The sequence below is a fragment of the Arvicola amphibius genome, chromosome 14 (assembly GCF_903992535.2).
Source record: "Arvicola amphibius chromosome 14, mArvAmp1.2, whole genome shotgun sequence".
NCBI classification, from domain to species: domain Eukaryota; kingdom Metazoa; phylum Chordata; class Mammalia; order Rodentia; family Cricetidae; genus Arvicola; species Arvicola amphibius.
The window spans coordinates 19748435-19770418 of NC_052060.1; the positions used below are offsets into that span (position 1 = coordinate 19748435).

The 21984-nt window shown below is 48.2% G+C and overlaps 1 protein-coding gene across 3 annotated transcripts in view; it reads right to left on the reverse strand.

Moving 5' to 3' along the window:
• Positions 1-635: 635 nt before the first annotated feature.
• Positions 636-21984, reverse strand: part of Elapor1 (endosome-lysosome associated apoptosis and autophagy regulator 1) — a 72679-nt gene continuing 51330 nt past the window's right edge. For 2 of the 3 annotated variants that reach the window (XM_038311849.2, XM_038311850.2), the window contains exons 8-22: positions 17067-17155; positions 15653-15830; positions 14908-15036; positions 14245-14335; positions 12372-12477; positions 12000-12137; positions 10466-10729; positions 8251-8430; positions 7260-7440; positions 6091-6187; positions 5508-5609; positions 3767-3893; positions 3508-3686; positions 2232-2397; positions 636-921 (exon numbers count right to left, since the gene is read on the reverse strand). In XM_038311849.2, coding sequence (XP_038167777.1) covers positions 853-921; positions 2232-2397; positions 3508-3686; positions 3767-3893; positions 5508-5609; positions 6091-6187; positions 7260-7440; positions 8251-8430; positions 10466-10729; positions 12000-12137; positions 12372-12477; positions 14245-14335; positions 14908-15036; positions 15653-15830; positions 17067-17155 — 2096 coding nt within the window. In that variant the 3' untranslated portion in view covers positions 636-852. Of the gene's footprint in view, positions 922-1836; positions 2020-2142; positions 2398-3507; positions 3687-3766; positions 3894-5507; positions 5610-6090; positions 6188-7259; positions 7441-8250; positions 8431-10465; positions 10730-11999; positions 12138-12371; positions 12478-14244; positions 14336-14907; positions 15037-15652; positions 15831-17066; positions 17156-21984 lie in introns of those variants that run through there. The other variant, XR_005283166.1, reaches the window with a different exon arrangement.

Here is a 21984-nt window from a genome sequence, read left to right on the forward strand (position 1 = left end):
AGATGTTCCTTCCCATGATGCCCTAGGCCTCGGGGACTGAGGCGCCCACAGATGGGCGTTTCCCAGTGGAGCCAACAGAAGATAAAGCTGGACTTACCTGGTTCTTTCTCGTGCCCTAAGGATGTGGAAAGAACATTTCTAAAGCATCAGTTGTGGGAACAGGTCTACAAGGGCTTTGGGCAAGTTCTTGATAAATAATCTCCTCTGTCATTAGTGAAAATATTTATCGTTTAAGAGAAGGAAATGAGGTTTCAGGTTATAAAACAGAACAAGCAAAACCCCTTCTTTCTTGCCTTTCTTTGTATTTTTTCCAGTCTCTCATGACACAGGCTTCAACTCACCTTGCCCTCAGACTGTCCGCGGCTCCCTGGTCAAGCTCATTACTCAGAAGGAATGAACCCAGGCCACTGTGAAGACCGTCCATCAGTCCCCAGCCTCCCCTCACCCACAGCCTCTCTCCTAAAGAGACCGCGAGTCGAAGGCCTTTATCTGACCGAGAGAACTCTCAGCTGTTCCTGTCCTCAAACAGGAGGCCACAGGTCAATTCTGTCCTTCAGAGAGAACTCATTTCACTTGAGAGCGGTAAGAATTATGGGCGGGCTGTTTCAGGAGACAAGATGCGAGCAAGGAAACCATACACAAAGTGTGGGTATATTTGGTCAGTTTGAGGCAAGCAGAGAGAAAGGTTTGGGTACTCTATAAAAAACAAGGGTCTGAAATCCAAACTTCTGATAAGGCCACAGTGAGGAGATTCCCAGCAGTGGGGAGTCCAGGAGGCTGGCACCTAATTTGCCATAGGCCTGCAGGGTGACACGCCCAGGTGAGAGGCAGGCGAGGCAGGGCCTGTGCCTCTCACAGGTCCATGTCTGGGCCTCCTGAAGATGTCTTCAGCGGCACCGAGTCAAATCCATCAGGAGTCCTCTGAAAGAGAGATGGGTGACAGGAGCTGGCTGCTGCACGAGGCAAATCAGGGGACAAAGAAGAGAAATGGAAAACAGGTGACAGAAGGAACCCTCCGGACTTCCCACTCTCTGGGGCTTTGTGGGAACATAGGACCAGGCATGAGTTGTCCTCTGCTCCTCCTGCTGCCTACAGGCTCAGAGAAGAAAATCCTGGCTCCTGGTTTGCATCTTTGCATCCCAGATGGACCCAAGGGGTCTGTCTCCAGAATGCCTATGCTCACACTGGTTGGACGGGAAAAACACCAAGAGCAAAGTGGGCCGCGGGAGTCACCCTGACAAGTCAGCGCAACGGATTAGACACAGGCATTGGACACCTACTGCCACCCCTTCTTCAACACCCTTCCGCCCCCTCCCGTCCTCTTATCTGGCCTGCCCCACTCACACCTGTTTGAAAGAGTCCCTTGTGCAGCAGTCAGGTGTGTGTTCAGCCCCGGAGGAACTGTTTGGGTGCCCTCTGCTGGCCCTACGCCCAAAGACGGTAGTGTCTATGTTGCGTTTATGAGCTTCACACTCACCAAACCCACCCACACAGAGCCAGCCAGCCCAGTTCAGAATTACATACCGGGCGGGTGCAGTTTAGACTTGGCTATGACTCAGCCCCTCAGGACGGGGCCCACACACTGTGGGGATAGCACCCTCCACTGGATAAAGGCTCCGAGAGCCTTGTTTCTATCGGAAATTGAACCTGGAGACGGCCTCCCCTTCACTCAAAAACAAAAAACAAAAAAACCAAACCAAATCAAAACAAAAACAACCTCTCTCCCCCTTTCTCTCTCTCTCTCTCTCTCTCTCTCTCTCTCTCTCTCTCTCTCTCTCTCTCTCACATTGTGTGTGTGTGTGTGTGTGTGTGTGTGTGTAAAAACGATCACACAGGGACTGTTCAGTACTCTTTCTGGAAGTTAAAAGGCCCTAACAATCTATCTACTAGAAAACACAGAAGGAAGGAGTAGGGTGAAGCCTTGGCCCCAGGGAAGAGAGTATTAACATGAATACAGAAGGAAGAAGGTGGTGTTTCTTGGAGAAGCTAGAACAGTGATGGGAGCTGGGATCAGAGCATCAGAGCATAGGTATTTTTTTTTTGTTGTTGTTTTTTTTTTGTTTTTGTTTTTCGAGACAGGGTTTCTCTGCAGCTTTAGAGCCTGTCCTGGAACTAGCTCTTGTAGACCAGGCTGCAGAGCATAGGTCTTAAATGGAGCGGGGCCACTCAGTGTCCCAGTGTCCTCTCCACCCCTCTAGCCGACCCTCAGTTCACTTCCAGTCCCTCTCTACCTTAGAGGTAAAGGATTTGATCTTCCCAAAGAGTGTCTTCTTGCTGGTAAAGATGAGATCATCTTCCACATCCTCTCCTTCCATGATGGCACAACTGTCGGCTGCTGGCAGGTCGCAGTCTTTGAGGGTAGCATTCATGACCAGTTTGGAGTATTTGTATTCTAGTCTGTGAAACAGGGAACAGGGCAGATACGGGAATGTAGGAGTGAGGGGAACGGTTGGGCAACAGATAGATAGCCCCCTCCCCTGTCATGAAGGGAAACGATTGGGCTACAAAATGATAGCCCCCCTCCCGTCATAGGTGAACAGAAGGAATCTCGGCTTTTGCTTTTTCTTTCTTTCTTTTTCTTTTTTAGTTTTTAGAGACAAGATTTCTCTGTGTAGCTTTTAGAGCCTGTCCTGGAATTTGCTCTGTAGTCCAGGCTGACCTCGAACTCACAGAGATTCACCTGCCTCTGCCTCCTGAGTGCTGGGATTAAAGGCATGCGCCACCATCACCCAGCTTGATTTTTTCTTTAAGGTTGGTTGTTTCTCAAAACAGGAATATTGAAATTATAAAGTCATGCCTTGTTTATTTGTTTTTGGTTTTTATGAGACAGGGTTTCTTATAGCCCAGGCTGGCCTGGAACTGATGTGTAGATGGAGGATGACCCTAAACTCTGTCCTCTTGCCTCTACCTCCCAAGTGTTGGGATTACCGCCATGTAACTCTATACCTTGCCTTTGTGTTGCTAATAAAAACGACAAATTAAAAATACTGTCCTTTTTGTTGTTTTTGTTGGATTTTTGAATCCTGGTGTCTTGCATGCTAGGCAAGCACTGTTACTGATCTACAACCTCAGCTCAAGGATTCTCCCTTCCTCCCTCCCTCCCTCCCTCCCTCCCTCCCTCCCTCCCTCCCTCCCTCCGTCTGTCCTTCCTTCCTTCCTTCCTTCCTTCCTTCCTTCCTTCCTTTCTTTCTTTTTGAGATAGAGTCTCATTATGCAAACCAGGCTGGCTTCAAACTCACAGAGGTCTACTTGTCTCTGCCTCCTAAGTACAGGCATTAAAGACCTGCACCACCAGACCTGCCTTGGTTTTTCTTTAGCAAATTTTAGATAGCCATCCCTGCTTGAGAATGAAGGCCTACAATGGATAAGAGCCTTTAAAAGTCTCTGGCCAAGGGTCAATAACCAACTCCAAAGAAAATTCTCAGTAACATCCTCAGATGCTTTTCGCGCTCAAGGATCCAACCCCGACATCCCCCAGACTCCAACCGCCCCCCCCCCACCATGTACTTTTGATTCTTCTTCCAAAAGTAGCAGGTCAGGACAGTGAGCAGGATGGCAGTGCAGGTGCCAGCAGAGATGCCCACTTTTAGCCAGAAATCTATTGTCTTGCAGATGGTGACTCTCTGCTCAGGCAAGGAGATGCCCCCGGAACACATCTTTGGTTCCCGCCACATGTAAGTCGTCTTCTGTTGGGGAGAAAAAAACAGGGACCTCAGAACTCGTCATCTCTCCTCTTTGGGATGTTCCCACGCAGAGGGTGACCTACCTGAATCCCAGCCACACAACTGCTCACGAAAGTGTGATAGTCGGAGGCTGAGCAGAGTGGACAAGCAGCCACACTCTCCCATAGGAAGTGGAAGTTGCAGCCGTCACAGGTCCCATCGGAGCACATGCTAGCAAAACAGAAAGGGGATGGCGTTGCCGTGTGGTGGGTTGGCGGAAGGTCTGGTTGGATGCCCGATTCACTTCTTGCCTAATTCATCTCCTCTCTCCCCCAAATCCTTCCCTCAGCCTGCCCTTGGCACCCTCAGGTGTTCCCTCTTTCCCTCCTCCTTTCCTCCCTCCTTCCCTCTTTCCCTCCTCTCTCTCTTCTTTCTGAGACAGGGTCTCACTCTTTAGCTCAAACAGGTCTTAAGCACACAGCAGTGCCGTGTCTTGGCCTCCCACACGCTGGAAATGTACGGATGAGCCACCATGACCAGCTTGTGAGTTTGGTCTCTGGTTTCCCCACCTGTTTCTGCTGATGTCAAATGAGAGCTTAGTTTAAGATGTCTGAGTCTAGCACACTCCCAACCCCTAAAGGACTCCTGTCCTCCCCGTGGGCATTTTACAGTGGCCACTTTTCTACAGCTCCCTGGTGGAGGGATTGTAGTTGAGTTCAGGCATAGACGTGTGCTGTGCATATTCATGTATGACCTGTGAAGGTCAGAGGTCAACCTTGGGTGTTGTTCCTCAGGAGATGTCCACTTCGTTTCGGGGGATAAGGTCTTTCACCGGGATTTGGGGCATGCGCATGTGGCGAGGTTGGCTGGCCAGTGATCTCCAGAGATCCACTTGTCTCCAGCTCTCCAGCACTGCAAGCCCAAGCGTGACAACATGCCTAGCATCTTACCTAACACATCCGTGTTAGGGGCTAGGGAGCAAACTTAGGTCTTCGTGCTTATGCACCAACAGTTTCTCTACTGAGCTATTTCCTCAGCCCCTGGTTTGTCTGTTGGGGGGGGGGTGTGAGGGATTCTGTTCTGTTTTGTTTTTGAAGGTGGCATCTCCTGTGACCCAGGTTGGCCTTGAATTCACTAGGTAGCTGAGAGCAACCTCAACTGGGGCACAAACTGTGGTCTTCATGTAGAGAGAATGAGGGCAAGGGAGATCTATCTGGGGCGGGGAGGGGGCAATGTACTGACCTAGACAAAATAAAATAAAATAAAATAAAATAATAAAAAGGGGCCTCCTTTAGCGAAGGGAAGTCTATGGAGATTCTTCATATTTCTCCCTGCCCCAGTGCATAACGGCCCCAGTAATATGCAAAAATGTCTTGGTCCTTCTGTCCCTCCCTCCCAAGTTCTGCAATTACAGGCATGCACTCCCATGTCTGGTTTCTGGATTATCTCTGTACTTTGCTGAGTGTTATATTCACATTGGTAAGGAACCTTTCTTTTTCCTTGCAGACTATCCAATGGTAAGGAAGCTCTTCTCTGCTTCCACATCATCGGCAGATCAAAATATCCTGTCCCCTCCCCTGCTTTGAGACAAGGTCTCACCGTGTCACCCCAGTGGCCTGAAATTTGACACGTAGACCAAGCTGGTGTCCAACTCAGAGATCCACCTGCCTCTGCCTCCCAAGTGCTGGGATTATTTTTTGAGTTAAGATCTAGGGGCCATGACTGTTCCCAAGGGCCCATGAATGTCTCTACAATGATTTTTTTCCCCTTTTAAATAATCTCCGGGCCTTGGGATGGAATGAGTCCAAGGTTGTGGCTAGTGTGGCCTCCCTGCCCGGGGGTTACCTGGGGAGCCGCAGGGTGCCAGGAGCAGCTTTCATGGGGTTGCACCTGAGGCGGATGGTAGTTGATCTTCCAGAACTGCAGGACTGGGTCACATCGTTGGATCTGCGGTGAAAGCCAACAGCATGAGGGAAGGAACCGTGCCACTGTAATTGGGGAGCCATTATATGGAGTCAACATGGGGTGATCCTTCACTGGCCAAGTAAGACCTCAGGTGCTAGCTTGACAAACAGGGAAGGCCAAACTTTGGTCTTTATGTGGAGAGAGTGGGGACCAGGGAGATCTAGTCAAGTGGGCAATGCATGGCTGGCCTAAGAAAGAAAAGGCTAGTGCATGCTGGGACCTCCTTCAGGAAGGGATGTCTGTGGAGATCCTCCATATTTCTCCCTGCCCCAGTGCATAATAACTCCAGTAAAATGCAAAAGGCCCAGGTCAAGTTACAGCCAGCATTGACTCTGATGACTGGTAGCCCTAGACCTCAGACCTGCTCAGACTTGACAAGTAGGAGGTGGATAGAGAGGGAGGGGTGCAGATTTGTGGGAGAGTCCAAGGTTTCACTGGCCTCAACCCGGTCTCTCAGCCTCACCTGAAAAAAAAGACTACGTCCGGGATCCCTGAGGTCTCTGGGTGGAAGAGTTCAGCTGGGGAGACGATTCCTTCCAAAGTCATGTCTGTCGACACTCCTGTCAAATCAGAGCTCCCAATTAGCTCTCTCTCTAGCATTAGCTGGCAACTACTTCGGTGCTCTCAAGGGCTGTCAACCACCAACCTGCATTTCATCATATCGCCGAGTAGCTCACACAAAAGTGAACCCAAGGCTGAGCAGAGAGGCCAGGGGCACGTGGAATGGAGTTGAAAACAAAGGGCCATGTGTATTTCAGTCTCACATTCTCTAACACACAAGCAAACACACATACACACATAGACACACAAGCAAACACATATACACACATAGACACACAAGCAAACAAACATACACACATAGACACACAAGCAAACACATATACACACAGACACACAAGCAAACACACATACACACATAGACACACAAGCAAACACACATACACACATAGACACACAAGCAAACACACATACACACATAGACACACAAGCAGACACACATACACACATAGACACACAAGCAAACACACATACACACATAGACACACAAGCAGACACACATACACACATAGACACACAAGCAGACACACATACACACATAGACACACAAGCAAACACACATACACACATAGACACACAAGCAGACACACATACACACATAGACACACAAGCAGACACACATACACACATAGACACACAAGCAAACACACATATACACATAGAGGCATACAAACAAACATACACATACACACACAGGGAGATACAGAAACAAACACACACACAAACACACAGAGACATAAACACACATACACAAAGAGAGACACACACACTCTCACACAGACACACACATATACACAGACAGAGAGTGATAAAGAGACACACATATATACATAAACACACAGAGAGACACATACAGAGACATACACATACACAAGCACAGACACAGAGAGACACACACAAAGACATATGGACACACAAACACAGACACACACAGAGAGAAAGAGAGAGAATTAAGACACACATAGAGAGACACAGACACATGGGCACACAAACAGACTCAGAGAGAGACACATACACAACCACACACACACACACACACACACACACGGTTAACCAAATCTGGAGGTTACTCACCAATAAGTCGGTCAGCAAGACTGACCGGCTGTGAAGACACCCCGGCCTTGTAGCCTGTCACCTCTGAGGGGATGATGACCACCTGGCAGACATAGGCTGTGATGGACTTGGAGAAACCGGCCTCACCTTCAGGGATCCGGATATCAGTGACATTGTCTGTGCACACAGCCATTTTTTTCCCCTAGTAGGGAAATGTGGGAAAAGCATACGGTCTGAGACAAGTACCAAAGGGGACCTTTTAAAAAAAAAACCACCTGAGAGTTAAAACTTTCCCGTCAGATGTTACAGTAGAATGGAGCCAACAAGAAGACGGAAGGCAGAGGAGAGGCTGGGGACAGTAAAGATAAGGTCAGTGTCCCAGTTTCTGGACCCTAGTCCTGAAGTCTCCAGCCTGTTTCCTTCGGTCACCTAGATTGTGAAGCTGCTATGGAGTGCTAACCAACTGGTTGAGGGTCTTTGCTGCCTTGCCTGGCTTTGACCCGGGTGCTCGGAGTCTGAACTCGGGTCCTCTGTTTGCACGGCCAGGGCCTTACCAACCGAGTCCTAGCCCTCCGCTTATTCTTGTGTAAAGAGGATGAGTATCGGTTATCAGAAATAACTGGAGGCTGGAAGTGTTTCTGTTGTAAAGCTTTCCGGTTGTGTGATGTGATGGTTTCATAGTCCCCAGTCAAGAATTCCCAGTCTAGAACTTTAAAATGGGAAATGCTTTCAAAATCTGAAACTTTTTAATATCTCTGAGGGAAGTTCAGGTAACAGTAAACAAAGATCTCCCTTTTAAGACATTTTTTATTTCCCTAAGTATTTAATTTTGGAATAAGAGCTTTCCTCAGGGAGAGTTGCCGCTATTTAACCTCCCTTACTTGTCTCATTCCCCCCCCCCCCCCCCCCCCCGCTGCCTTGAGGATTCTGTGCTGTTTTTTTTTTCTCCTGTGCTCATCTCTGGCCTCCAACCCGCTTTCCCGTTCTCACACCGCCAGCTCGCACAGCCTACCTGGTTTCCACAGAGACTCAGGGTGAAATGGTGGAAATACTTCAGCCCTTTCGAAGTGAAGCTCGGCGCTCCTGCCAGAGAGACGGTGCCTGCCAGAGCTGAGAAGTTGTAGCTGAACGTCCGGGTGGGAGCGTTTCGGGTGAAGGAGAAGGTGCAGTCGTTGTAGCAGAGGGAGTGGATCTGAGGGGGAGAAGGGTAGGGTCGGGTCAGCAGGGGGTCTGAGGCCTTCAGGACTGCAGTGGGGGTGCGACAGACCTCCCCAGGCTGCTCCAGGCTGAGTGGGACCAAAGAGGAGGGAGGGAAGAGAGGACTGCAGTGGGCGTTAGTGGAACAGACCCTGAGAGGTTCTACCTTGCCATTCAGTTAACGGCACACAGAAGATGAACACGGCTGAAAGGGGGTTCGTATACAATCGCCCATGGTGGCTGTCATGAAAGACGCTGACAGAACCACCAGCGTTAATATTCCTACAAGGACGTCCCTGTATATACACAGAGGATTTTGACAAGGACATCTGCCTGGCAACTGGCCACACAACCTTGGACTGAAGCCACTTTTGTATTAATTATCATGGCCAAGGATCCCTGTTCCAATATGTCTGACACTGTTTTCATTCATGTCCTTGAAATGTTCCCTTGTCTCAAAGTCTTTGAATGGACCTGTGATTTACTGTGACGCATAAATATTCCACTACAGAATTCTTGAATATCCACTGGAGAACTTCTGTCTGAGTTTTTAAAAAATATTTATTTATTTATTTGTTTGTTTGTTTATTATGTATACAATATTCTGTCTGTGTGTGTCGGCAGACCAGAAGAGGGCAGCAGACCTCATTACAGATGGTTGTGAGCCACCATGTGGTTGCCGGGAATTGAACTCAGGACCTTTGGAAGAGTAGGCAATGCTTTTAACCACTGAGCCATCTCTCCAGCCCCTGAGTTTGTATTTAATAGTGTAGGAATTCAACCGAGAGCCCTGTGCAGGCTGGGTAAGTGCTCTTTGACCGAGCCTCTCTTTCAAGCAGAAGACAGTGGGGCCCTAACAGAAATAAGGGTTCCAAAGCGGCAAGAAGGAGGCTTCCGTGTGCAGCACATACGTGGCCATTTAAAACACTGAGGTTTGCCTCTTCCTGGGGTTCTCTGTAGGAAAGTGGGAGGGGTTTTGCTTCCTCTTTCTTGTGTGTTAGGGGCCATTAGATGCAGCCTGACACACTGCAATTCCCTCCCACAGCAGCAGGGGGAGCTCCTGGAGAAGAAGGCTATGGAGAATGTCCCAGGCACTCCTAAAAGTGTGACGATCATACACACTTGGCAGATAAAGGAAGCAGAAGGCTCTGGAATCTGAGGTCACCCTTGGGACTACATCGTGTTTGGAGTCAATCTAGAATACGCAGGACTTGATCTCATAAATAAACAAACAAATTTAAAGAAATGAATAAAATCTCATGGGCGTCTACCTGGGGTGACTGGTAAAAGACAAACTGGTTATGAGTGTTAACGTGTGTCTCCGACCCTTTAGTACCTTTAGGGTACTGTCTCTGGGGTTTTGTCTTGTTTTAGGTTTTGGTTTTTCGATCTTGGTCTCAAGAGTTCTGTGCTGGCCTCAAGGTTGCTGTGTAGATTCAGTAATCTGGAGCTCTTGACTTTCCTCCACCCAGCAAGGGCTGGGATTGTGGGTATGCACCACCACGCCTGTCTTGTGCATGTCTGTTGTGGATGTGAAACTTCAGGGGATCGTAGCACTGCTTTGCCGCGCTAGATCTTTGCAGAGATCTAGCAGAGCAGAGCAAGCCCTGGGTGGGAGGGTAGCAATGCCGACATATATGTCCCGTCAAAGGTTGACTCACCTTCCCAAGAGAGAGGGGGCAGATTCCTGTGTGCACAGGTTGGATTGGACTGAGCCGAATTTGAGCCACAGACCCCCGACCCCACTATATCTTTCCTTCAGGTATCTGCACAGAGGCCAACTAGCCCTCTGGACCCCAAGGTCACTAGCAAGCTCTCCACCAGCTGAAGATGAGACTTGTCTACTACAGAGGGAAGACAAGGCCTCCTGCTAAGCACTCACCACCCACGGCCGCACCTTGTTGGTGTCCTCCACAACAACCTGAGCGTGGGATGGGGTGGATGTCCCCCTCCCCCGAGAATCCCATCCAGAACCCAGCGCCCATCCAGGCAGAGGGCAAAGGTCACCATGTGGGGCAGACTGCTGGCACCTTATTGCTCTTGGTCCCGGAGCCACAGGGCACACAGGCTTGTGCGCCGTAAGGCTGGTGGGCTTTCAGGATGGTGTTAGGGGGGCAGAGGTGGCAGGTTCCGGAATCTCGGTCAATGTAATGGCCAGCAGGGCAAGAGGTGCAGGAGGAACCCACGTCAGAGGCTTCTAGGGCGCAGGGACGGCAGTAGGAGGCCACGCCACCGATGACGTTGGTGACATTGATGGAGTAGATCTTGGCAACGTCGTTAGTGTACTTTCTGCCCTGGAGATGAGAAAACAAGGTCAAAGGAAGGAGAGGCCTGAGCCAGTAGCAGCTATTCAAAGTGCAGAAAGTTGATTTTTATTTTAACTTTATTTATTTATTTGTGTGTACATGTGTATATGTGCATGTGCATATGTGTTCACATGTGTGAATATGCATGTGGAAGCCAGAAGTTTTTTTTATTTCTTTCCCTTCCTTCCTTTCTTCCTTTTTCCTTCCTTCCTTCCTTCCTTCCTTCCTTCCTTTCTTTTTGGGTGTTTTTTTTCTTTTTCTTTTCTTTTTTTGGGGGGGGGTTGAGACAGGGTTTCTCTGTGTAACAGCTCTAACTGTCCTGGAACTCACTCTGTAATCCAGTCTGGCCTCGAACTCATAGAGATATAGAGATCCTTGCGCCTCTGCCTCCCAAGCGCTGGATTAAAGGCACAGCCACCACCACCTGGCTGACACCAGAAATTCTTTTACCATCCCCACCTTACTTTTTGAGACAGGGTCTCTCATTCAGCTGTCTCATGTCCTGGTTTTAACATGGGTGCTCAAGATCAAACATGGGTTCTTCAGGCTCATATGGCAAGAGCTTTTACTAACTGAGACATGTCCCCAGTTCTTTTTAAGGCTTATCCCATGATGCCTAGGAAGAACCTAAGAAGCATCTTTCTCACTTTATTTAGTGGCGATCCTTTATATGCTAATGAAATTAGTAACATTAGAAATAGTGGGTTTAACTTTAAAAAGACAATGACTTTTTTTCTTTTTCTTTTCTTTTTGGCTTTTTGGAGACAAGCTTTCCCTGTGTAGCCCTTGCTGTCCTGAAACTAGCTCTTGTAGATCAGGCTGGCCTCGAACTCAAAGATACCTGCCTGCCTCTGTCTCCCAAGTGCCGGGATTAAAGGCGTGCGCCACCACTGCCCCAAGAAGCCAGGTTTAGTAATCTAGCTCTGGGAAGGATAAAACTGGAAGATCGAAAGCTCCAGGTCAGCCTGGGTTATGTACCAAGATCCTGTCTCAAACATGAAAGAAAAGCAGAGTGGTGTTTCTTAAAAATAGCAGCAGATCTGGCTTTGCCCTTCTGACGACTACAGGAGGAAGAGATGATTGAAGGTATGTAATGCTATCTTTCCTGGAAACCATGTGGAAAAGGCTACAAGCCCTCAGAGGGCTACGCCAAGCCTTCTCAGAAGCATGCACAATTACGAACTCAGAAGCGTGCATGAGCTCACGCCGGGATTCCTCCCGTGCGCACAGTCTGCCCCTGGGATGGAGAGGGACTCACAGTTTTGTGCAGAGTGGTCCTCTGGAAGGCCCATGTGAAGCTCACAGTAGCATTCTCCTCGATGATGTAGGTGTAGGACTGCTTGCCTTTGGGGCCTTTCCACGTCTCCACTGGAGTGTTGGTCCTAGAGTTCATGCCCTGAGCCCGGGATAGACAAGTGAGGAAGGCGTCATGGCTCCAGGAAGCAGGCGTTACCCTGTGGGCTGTCACACTGGTCAGACCTGTTCTAAGTACTACAGAGCCCCTGGTAGTCACTCTGGGCTTATGCTCTGTGGAATCACCATAATGGCTGCCATCACATCGCCTTACCATTAGGGCAAGCTGGGCCCACCCTCCGGCAGAAGCCCCCAGCTGCTGAGAGGAGAAACATACCACCATGAAGTAGAGTTCACAGTTCACGGAGCAGACGGTCTCGAAGACAAATATGATCCTGGCCACCTCTTTGTTCTCTGCGTCGGCCATCACCGACTGGGGCGGTCTGTGAGACACCAACTACAAATCATCTCCGAGGCCAAGCAGGGCTACTTAAAGAGTCTAGACAGCAGAAAGGGTCAGTTGAGGGTTTGAGGGACCTGGGGGAGGAGTTGGAGAGATCGAGACCTAAGTCCAACTACGCCATCCAAGCTATATGACCTTCACCTGGCCAATGCGTAGCTCCCTTGGCTAAAGAATGGAAGTGATAATTATCTTAATTTCTCATTATAGTATCGCCGTCCAACAGTATTCAGGGTGGTAATGTACTTTATAAAATTCAATAAGAACTATCCTACTCAATCTTCTTGCCTCAAGTAACAATGAACTGGAGAGATGGCTCAATGGTTTAGAGTGCTTGTTACTCTTGCAGAGGACCCAGGTTCAAATCCCAGAACTCATATGGTGGCTCACAAGCATACACAATCCCAGTTTCAAGGGATCAAATTGAAACACACAAGGTATATATACACACATCTATGCAAAACATTCATACACACAAAGCAAATTATCTATTAAAATTTCATAAAATGAACTGTAAATGGTACCGTGGCCTTATTTTTTTTCTTTAAAATATTTTAAAGATTTATTTATTTTATGTATACTATTCTGCCTGCATGTACGTCTGGACGCCAGAAGAGGACAACTGATCTCACTACAGATGATTGTGAGCCACCATGAGAGTGCTGGGACTTGAACTCAGGGCCTCTGGAAGAGCAGCCTGAGCCATCTCTCTAGCCCTGCTGTGGCGTTAATTTCTAAGTCTCTAAAACTCTCGCTGCTGTCGTGAGGAGGAAGGATTGTTGACGTGGCCAGCCAGTGAGAGAAGCAGGGTAGGCCAACGCGGCATGGGTCCTGCATCGGTTTGTTTCATTGCTTTGATAAATCACTGAACAGGAAGCAGCTAAGGGAGGAAGGGCTTATCCCGGCTCTCAGTTTAAGGGGATACAGTCCACATGATGGGAAGCAGGGAAGCTGGAGTATGAGGTGACCAGGTGCATCCAAAGTCAGGTAGCAGCCAGTCACACGCTGCTACTCCACTCACTTCCTCCTTTCTAGGCTGAGGCCCACCCCAACCCGCATAGACAGCCCTTCCTCCTTAGTCAGACCCCAACCCGCATAGACAGCCCTTCCTCCTTAGTCAGACCCCAACCCGCATAGACAGCCCTTCCTCCTTAGTCAGACCCCAACCCGCATAGACAGCCCTTCCTCCTTAGTCAGGCCCTGACCTGCATAGACAGTAGCTCTTCCTCCTTAGATCTTTCTGGAAATTCCCTTCTCAACATACATAGAGATATGTCTCCTAGGTGATTCCAAATCTCAAGCTGACATTCAAAATTAAGCATCACGGGCACATGGGTGATCTACAGAGACTGCTCAGCGATCCGGGGTACTGGCTGCTCTTGCAGAGGACTGGGGTTCCATTCTGAGCACCTACATGGTGGCTTTGCAGTCGCCTGTCACTTCAGGTCTAGAGCATCTAGTGTCCCCTTCTGTCCTCTCATGGGGCATATACATACACGCTTCTCATGGGGGCATACACATACATGCAGGCAAACACTCGTACACATACAAAATAAAAATAAATAAAAATTAACTAAGAACATGTCCTGGTGTACAGTTCACATGCCATGGTGTGCTCTTCTCTGTTCTGGATTGATACCGAAGTGAAACAAAACTCAAATGTGGAGGCCTCTTCGTGTCACATTCTCAAGGACAAGGGCTTTGGAAGAGGCCAGGTTGGCTTGGGCTCCCCTGGTTTTGTAGTCCTCACCTAAATCCTGGCACAACTAGAGTGAGAATCATGAAGTCGTTGTCTGAGGCTCCAACAGCTGTATAAATGTAGTCACCAGCCACTTCCCAGCCTGGAAAAGGAGAGGGAAGGGTCAATGTGATAATAACACTGTCTTGCAAGGTATCGAGACCTGATGCTCATTCAGCAACTAACTTACTACTATCTTCCTTTCTCCTTATTTATTTCTCTCCTCCCTCTTTCTCTCTTTCTCCCCAACCCCCTTTCTGTCTTCTCTCTAGACCAGAGCTCACTCTGTAGCCCAGGCTGTCCAGGACTTGTGGTAATACTGCTGCCTCAACCTCTTTTGCTTTCTTTTTAATATTTTTGTTGTTTTGAGAAGGATTTCACACTAAGACAAGCCTGGAATTCACTAGTGCCTTATATTTGCAGTAATGCTCCTGCCTCAGCCTCTTGAGTGCTGAGATTACAGGCCTGAGCCACCAAGACTGGCTTATATATGCTTTTCCTAGCTCCTTTCTCTCTCTGAAACTAAACGATGGTGGTGTGTCCGTGGAGGGAATGGAACTTTCAAGGGAGTCATGATTCCCAGTGGGAGAGCAAAGATGATAGCACAGGTGGGGGGGGAATCACCAGGGTAAGGGGGGAGAGGCAGTCACGGGGTAAGAGGGGAGAGGCAGTCACCGGTCAGGACTTTGTACTCAAAGTTGATTCCGCTGAGAACAGTAGTTTCCATGTTTGAGGGCAGTGTGTTCCACCATTTGTATTCAAATCCCACCGCAGGCTCAGTTCCCGCTGGGCAGTGGGTACAATCTAGAAGAAGCACAAGACTCCATCAGTGTCTGAACCTGCTGCCAGACAGACAGGTGGCCTCCAAACAGTGCGGTGCTGCAGCACGAAGTTAGGTCAGAGGTACTCAAAACAACACGTTCAAATTAGACACGCTGACCAGAACTCCAGCTGTCCCTACTGATCAAACATTCGCTTTGACGCTCCTTTTAAGCTCCTGAGCTCAGGTACGTCACGGGACTCCCACGTCATCATCAAATGCATTTGTTCTTGCAGGTACACAGCCCTCCTCCCCCAACTCCCTTGTGTCATGTAACTTGTAGGTTGTCATTCTGTCTGGTTGGTCGTCTTAGCCCTGTGGACTTTCTAGTTAGCGTCTTTGCCGCATCCTGGACACCTCTCTGTGAAAACTGAGACTCTCAAGGCCTGAGTCATGCTTGCAGAGACAGTGAGGTAGAAGACAGGGCAATTGTTAGATCTGACCCTGACCTACAGACTCCTGAACCTGGTCCTCAGAATTGGCCTGCCCTTCACTGCCTTCAGAGGATGGGCAGAGGATACTCGGTTAGCTCCTCTGGGCATCACCAATCCCCAATATTAGGATGGAGAGGATGTAGGAAACAGAGCAAGGTGCTGTTACCGGAGCCATTGGAGTATGAGCCATAGGGGCAGGGTTCGCAGGTGCTGTTGTTGGTTTTGAAGAAACCTGGGTTGCAGGGCGGGCATTGGGTCTTCACACCAGAGGCGGGCAGCTTCACTGATCCCTCGAGGTTCTCACCACAGATTTTTGGCTGGGCCCATTTGTACATGAGCTGTGTCTGCAAACATGAAGTAAGCAAGATTCAACACGGGTGGGATTTAGAGCGTGTTTCAACCAGAACATGAGGGTTGGAGGATACCAGAGATTTGGCCCAGGATGAGAACTCCAGAAACAGCAGAGAATTCTGTTCTGGTCACTGTTTGCCACAGTGACTGTCTGCCAAATAATGTTAGCCAGAGGAAAGGTGCGTCTAATGAGGGTTCTGTGATAGAAGAGGTGGTGACCAGTTGTCTCCCGTAAAGACGTGTATATTCTTGCCAAAAATAAAAATCTTTTTATCAGCTAAGCATGGTTATGCATACCTTTAATCCCAGTGCTCAGGAAGCAGAGGCAGGAGGATCGCTCTAAGTTCTAGGCCAGCATTGTATATATAGTGAGACTATTTCAAAAAAGTCAAAACAAAACTCCCCTTGCCCCTCTCAATATTTGTTGACTGTTGAATAGCATTTTCAAAAAGACTTTCTCTGGCTCCTCCGGCTTGTTTTGTTCTTTAGGATTCTTCCAGGCCCTACACATCACCTCCATTGCCTCATGGTGGTGGGATCCTCTTTCTCCTCTGTTTGGTTGTTGGTTTTGTTTTGTTTTTCAACAAGGTTTCTCTGTGCAGCCCTGGCCACTGGGACTCGCTCTGTAGACCAAGTGCTGGGATTAAAGGTATGCACCACCACTGTCGGGAGCCTCCCTGCTGCCCTTGGGAGCTCTGTGAGTGTGGGGTTGTATCTCAGTCGCCTCTGATTCACAACCTGACCACATCAGTTCACACAAACATTGCTTGTCAGCCCAGAGACAACCAGACTACAGGGGTAGGCTTTTCCCCGAGGTGGAAGTCTAGTGTGGGTGGGGGCTGGGGAGAAACAGTGGGCACTAGAACCGGTCAGGCCATTCTCCAGGGAGTTGAAAGTGGGAAGAGATGTCCTCTGCTCTCCCCCTGACGCAGCTAGCACAGGAGACTGGGTCTCTCTACGGAGAGCAGCAGGTGGGGCCCGTAGGTGAGCAAAGGAGAGAAACCAAGCAAAAGAAAATGGGGTGGGTTTGAAGAACACCTGCCAATGCTGAGTGACACACACGGGCAGAAAGAGTGTCCGACCTGAACTCGAAGACATGTCCTTTGGCCCCCCCACCAGCCTGGGTTCATCATGCAGGTTGGTGGGTTGGTGGGGGGTTCTCCAGTGCCAGTTTCACTGTGTCTAAGGAACAGGGAACGGGGAGGGGGGACTCCACGTGTGCTACCTACCTCTCCATTAGCATCACAGGCTGTGTGGGTATAGAAATAATCCTTGTCTGTGCAGGCTGGGCGCACTTTGCAGGTGGAAGATCCTTTTTCTGAAGGACCAAAGGGAAGAAAAAAAAAATATTTCAAGTTATACAAGAGAGCAGCAGCCTAGCTCTTACACAAACACTAGCCACTCGTGGCCACTGGCTAGTGGCCAGCAGTGCCCCAGGCGGTGGGTGTGTCGCTGCACAAACTTCCAGAAAGCATTCGCTTTCTGTTTTTATTGTTTGCCTCCTCCTCCTTTTTTTGGGGGGGAGGGAAGGGGCGGGATAGCTTGACATGAAACTCACCGTGAAGTCTAGGCTGGCCTCAGACTTGAAGCAATTCCGCTTTAGAGTCTCCGAGGGCTAGGATTGCAAGCGTGAACCTGCATTTGCACATGCGCCCCCCCCCCCCATGGACACATAGACGTGTGCATGCACACACACTTGAGAGAAGAAATGAGTAAAAACACACTGCTTATGGGATTCCCCATTGTAATTCCCCTAGCTGCTGCCTCCACCACTTCTAATATGAATGCTGTGTCCTCTGCAGAGAAGCATTTCATAAGGGTGAGGCAGCCTCTCCTTCTAGATACTGAAGAAGGACGCTTAAGAGAAATCCCATATTACTTGATAGGCAGCACAGTGTTATCAAATGAGACTGCAGGCGAGGCAGATCTAGGTTTGGATCCTGATTCGTTATTTAGTAGCTGTGTCATGTTAGGCAAATTAGTTAACCTCTCTCCGCTCCCTCATCTGAGGAGCAGGAGTAACAGTGTCTACAGCGATGGAGCCAGCACATGCCTGGCCCGCTGTGTGCAGATGCTCTCAGAATGGCAGTTATGGGAGCTGAGGGGATGGCTCGGCAGTCCGAGCACTTGTTCTTTCAGAGACTAGAGTTCAGTTCCACCCACACTGAGCAGGGCATAACCGCCTTCAACTCCAGCTACAGAGGATCTCCTCTGACCTCGCTGGGAAACTACATGTAGGTGCAGATTCACAAAGATACACACACATACATATAAACAAACAATACATATTTTTATATTAAAAAAAGAAATGGCAGTAGCTATTATGGCCTGCAAGCCTACACATTCTTTTTATTTAAGAACTACAATAGGAAGGTGCCAAGTGTGGGGCTGGAACTTCCACACAGGGCCTGAGAAAGCTGGAGAAAAAAAAGGTGGGGGGGAGAGAAAACAAAATCAAAAACAAAAGAGGGGTGCAGCTCCTTTGAGAGGCGCTGCTGTTCAGCAGAGCACTTAGCAGCCGGCACAGTAAGTAGAAACTTCAGGTTAAGTGAAAAATGCTTATTGTATATAGTCATACTATGTTAATGCTAAAACCTTTCTTTTTATTTAGCCGAAAAAGGGAAAACGTTGTGAAATATTTGTTTAACTATGGAAGGATGTGTTGCTGTTTAACCTTGCCTGCCTATGGCACCTGACTGATCTAATCAAAAGCTGAATGGCCAAAAGTGAGAGAGGCCTTCCGGGCAAGGAGAGTAACTAAGAGGAGGAATTTAGGCTCTAAAACGGGAAAGAAAGAAAAAGAGAAACCATGAAGACAGCAAGGGCCAGACAGACAGAGAGGAAGCAGGAAAGTAGGACATACAGAATGAAAGAAAGGAAAAAAAAAAAAAAAAAAAAAAAAACTGAGACAAAACATACATGAATAGAAACAGGTTGAATCAAGTTAAAAGAGCTAGTGGGACAACCCTGAGTTAACATCAAATATTTGTAATTAACAATAAGTCTTTGTGTCTTTCTTTGGGAGTTGGTTGATGGTTCCCCAAAATTCCAACAATTCAGGAGATTGAGTAAGGGTTAGGAGCCTCTTCCCCACCTCCTAAAGAGGCCTCACTCCTCAGCTGGTCCCTTCCTTCTCCCAGACAACTTCCTGTGTCAGAAACTCTGCGAAGGGTGCCTTGTCTGCCTGCACTGGGAGTTCCCGAGACCCAACATCTCCCCATCTCTTCTGTTCCTGTCTCATTAGGCAGAGCAAGAAGGAAGGAAGGGCTGGGAAACAGCTGGAATCTTCTCAGTTCATTTATTGGGTAAACAAGCAGGAGGCCCAATTCGGAGGCTGTTGACTGACTTGGCCAGGAGAGATTTGGGGGAGGTGCTGACCACGTGCCAGTTCCCAGGGCCTTGTGTATCAAGCCTGGCAGAAGGTAGAAGGTGTATCTGGCACAAAGACTTTTGTTCTGCTGGTTAAACGTTTGCTTAACCTGACACCCCAGGTCTGCTTTAGCAGAAATGGCCCAGCTGTTTACACACAGACCACTGAGAAAATGCCTTTCATAAATGATTAACCCGAATGCTGAGACAGACCTCACTTTCCTACCTCAGGTTTAAACCAAGGGGTTTAAGTTGGGCATTAGTCAAGTGTGAAAAAGTCCCCTAGATGTTTGGTCGGCTGAGGGAGTGCGCGTGGCTTGAGGGAACCTGCTCCTGGGGAAAATGCAAGGAGGCCTTTACCTCAGGGCCGGGGTCCTCTTTCTGTGCCTCCCTTCTCCTGCCAATATTTTCACTCCACTTCCAGTTCTCCCTGGGACCCATTTTATGGAAGGAAAACATTTCCTCAGAAGACACAGGACCCAAGGTACATTAAGGCTCAGCTCCTACCAGCTCAGACTCTTGGTGGGGCCCTTCTGGAACTCACCTCTCATTTATAAATGGGGAGTTCACTCCCATGTCAGGCTCTGAGTAATCAATGAAATACTGTCGCATTGAACTTCTATACACATGACCTATTATTGTAAGCTGCGGTATGTGGACAGGCCTTCATGTAGCATGAATTAATAACGTTGATGCTCAGGGGTCAAGGTGAGCAGGAGAACACAGTGGGTAAAGGGGTTCCCACCACCAGACTGACAACCTGAGTCTGATTCCTGGGATCCATATAGCAGGAGAGGACCGGCTCCCCCCCCCCCCCCGAAAGTTGTTCTCTGACCTCCACATGTGCGCAGTGGCATGCACACATGTTCATGCACATGCCTCCCCCCATGAATAGATAGATAGATAGATAGATAGATAGATAGATAGATAGATAGATAGATAGATAGATGGATAGATGGATGGATAGACAGATCAGTGCTTAGGGTTAGAACTCAGTAGAGGAGGGCTTGCCTAGTATGTAGACCGTTCTGAGTTTTATCCCCAACATTACAAGAAAAGAAAATTGAAAAATAGCAATTACCCAGCACTCAGGAGGCAGAGGCGGGCAGATCATTGTGAGTTCAAAGTCAGCCTGCTCTGCAGAGTGAGTTTCACAACAGCCAAGGCTACACAGAGACATCTTGTCTTGAAAAACCAAAGAGAAAATAGCAATTACAAAATACTGGGCCCACTTCTAGATCCTTCCTTGTATTAGCCAGTTCCCACACTATCGCCATGAGGTAGATATGATCATTGTCACTTCTGTTTTAGAGATAAAGAAATGGAAGCACAATTGCTTCTTGGGCTTCCACGAGGAATGTATATAGAAACTGCAGCAAAGACAAGCGACAGGCGCTAAGTGTTGGGTGAAGAAGAATTGCTGTGATTCGTTTGATAAAGAGCTGAACGGTCAGTTGCTAGGCAGGAGGGCATAGGCGGGCTTTCCAGGGAGAGAGAGAGGAAAAGGAGGAGGAATTTAGACGCAAAAGATTTGCGAGTGAGATGCAGGGAGAGCGGGATGTGCAATACAGACAGAGATGAGGTAGTAAGCCATGCGGCAGAATGTAGATTAAAAGTATTGGTTGATTTAAGTTATAAGAACTAGTTAGGAACAAGACTAAGCTAAAGCCAAGCTTTTCTAATTAATAATAAGTCTCCTTATAATAATAATGGTCTCCTAATAATAAGTCTCTTACTTGTGGGCTGGCGGCCCTGACGAGAAAGTACTACCACACCTAGGTGAGTGGTGAAGCTGAGATTTGAACCTAGTGAATGTGTTCTGGAGACCCTGCCTTAAACCTGATGGGCTTCGATTAGGAAATGGACTGCTAGCGTTTAACACAGCACAAAGGAGTTGACCAGAGCTATCATGCTAAGTTACTCCATGAATCTTCTAGTTCAGCTTATGTTTCCACCCCAAATATCTTGTCCCCATGAAACTGCAGATTCATCTTGTAAGATCTCAGCTAGTGAAGAATAGCTTCAAGAATTCAGCTCCTTGATTAACAATTTCACGACAATGCTTGGACAGAAATTAACTTATACAACATTGGCCAAAACACAGTTTTTCTACAACTACCTTGTCATTTAAACCGTTGCCCAATTGCTGAGTTAGAAACCAAGCCAATGAGAGCCCAACAAAGACACCATTGATAGAGGTGGAGAAGGGAAGAGGAATAAAAACTTAAAGTGGAAAAACAGGAATTTAGATGTTTGACTAGAAACTTCCTCCCAGATCTAAACTTTCTTGTCTGACTGAAAAACTACACACATTTGGCAAGATCTGTGCAGAAAAAAATAGGGTTCTTGTATCAGGAGCATAAAAACAAGCAAGTCACAGGCCAGTGGCTGTCCTGAGCTAACAACCACACAGCTCACCACCTGTGTGACACACAGAGATGTCTATGGAATGGGGAGGAGCTTCACAAATGGGCCATGTGCTGAGCTTGGACATGTTTCTGCAGAAGAAGGGGAGAAAAGAGTCGTGATGAGGGTTCCTAGGGGAAAGAGCAGACCAGACCCCTTCCTCTTCCTTCTTGTTTCATGGCCAATTCTGGAGTTTAGACCTGGTGTCCATCACATTGGGTTGGGTAGGCAGAGTGCTCTTTGGTGCTAGTACCTATTTTACAGTGTTTTGACATATCCTTACATGACCAGGTCTTGTCTTTTCCTTCTCTTAAAAAAAAAAGATTAAGTTTAAAAAGATGTGTGTTTGTGGGTTGGGATCCTGTATGTGAG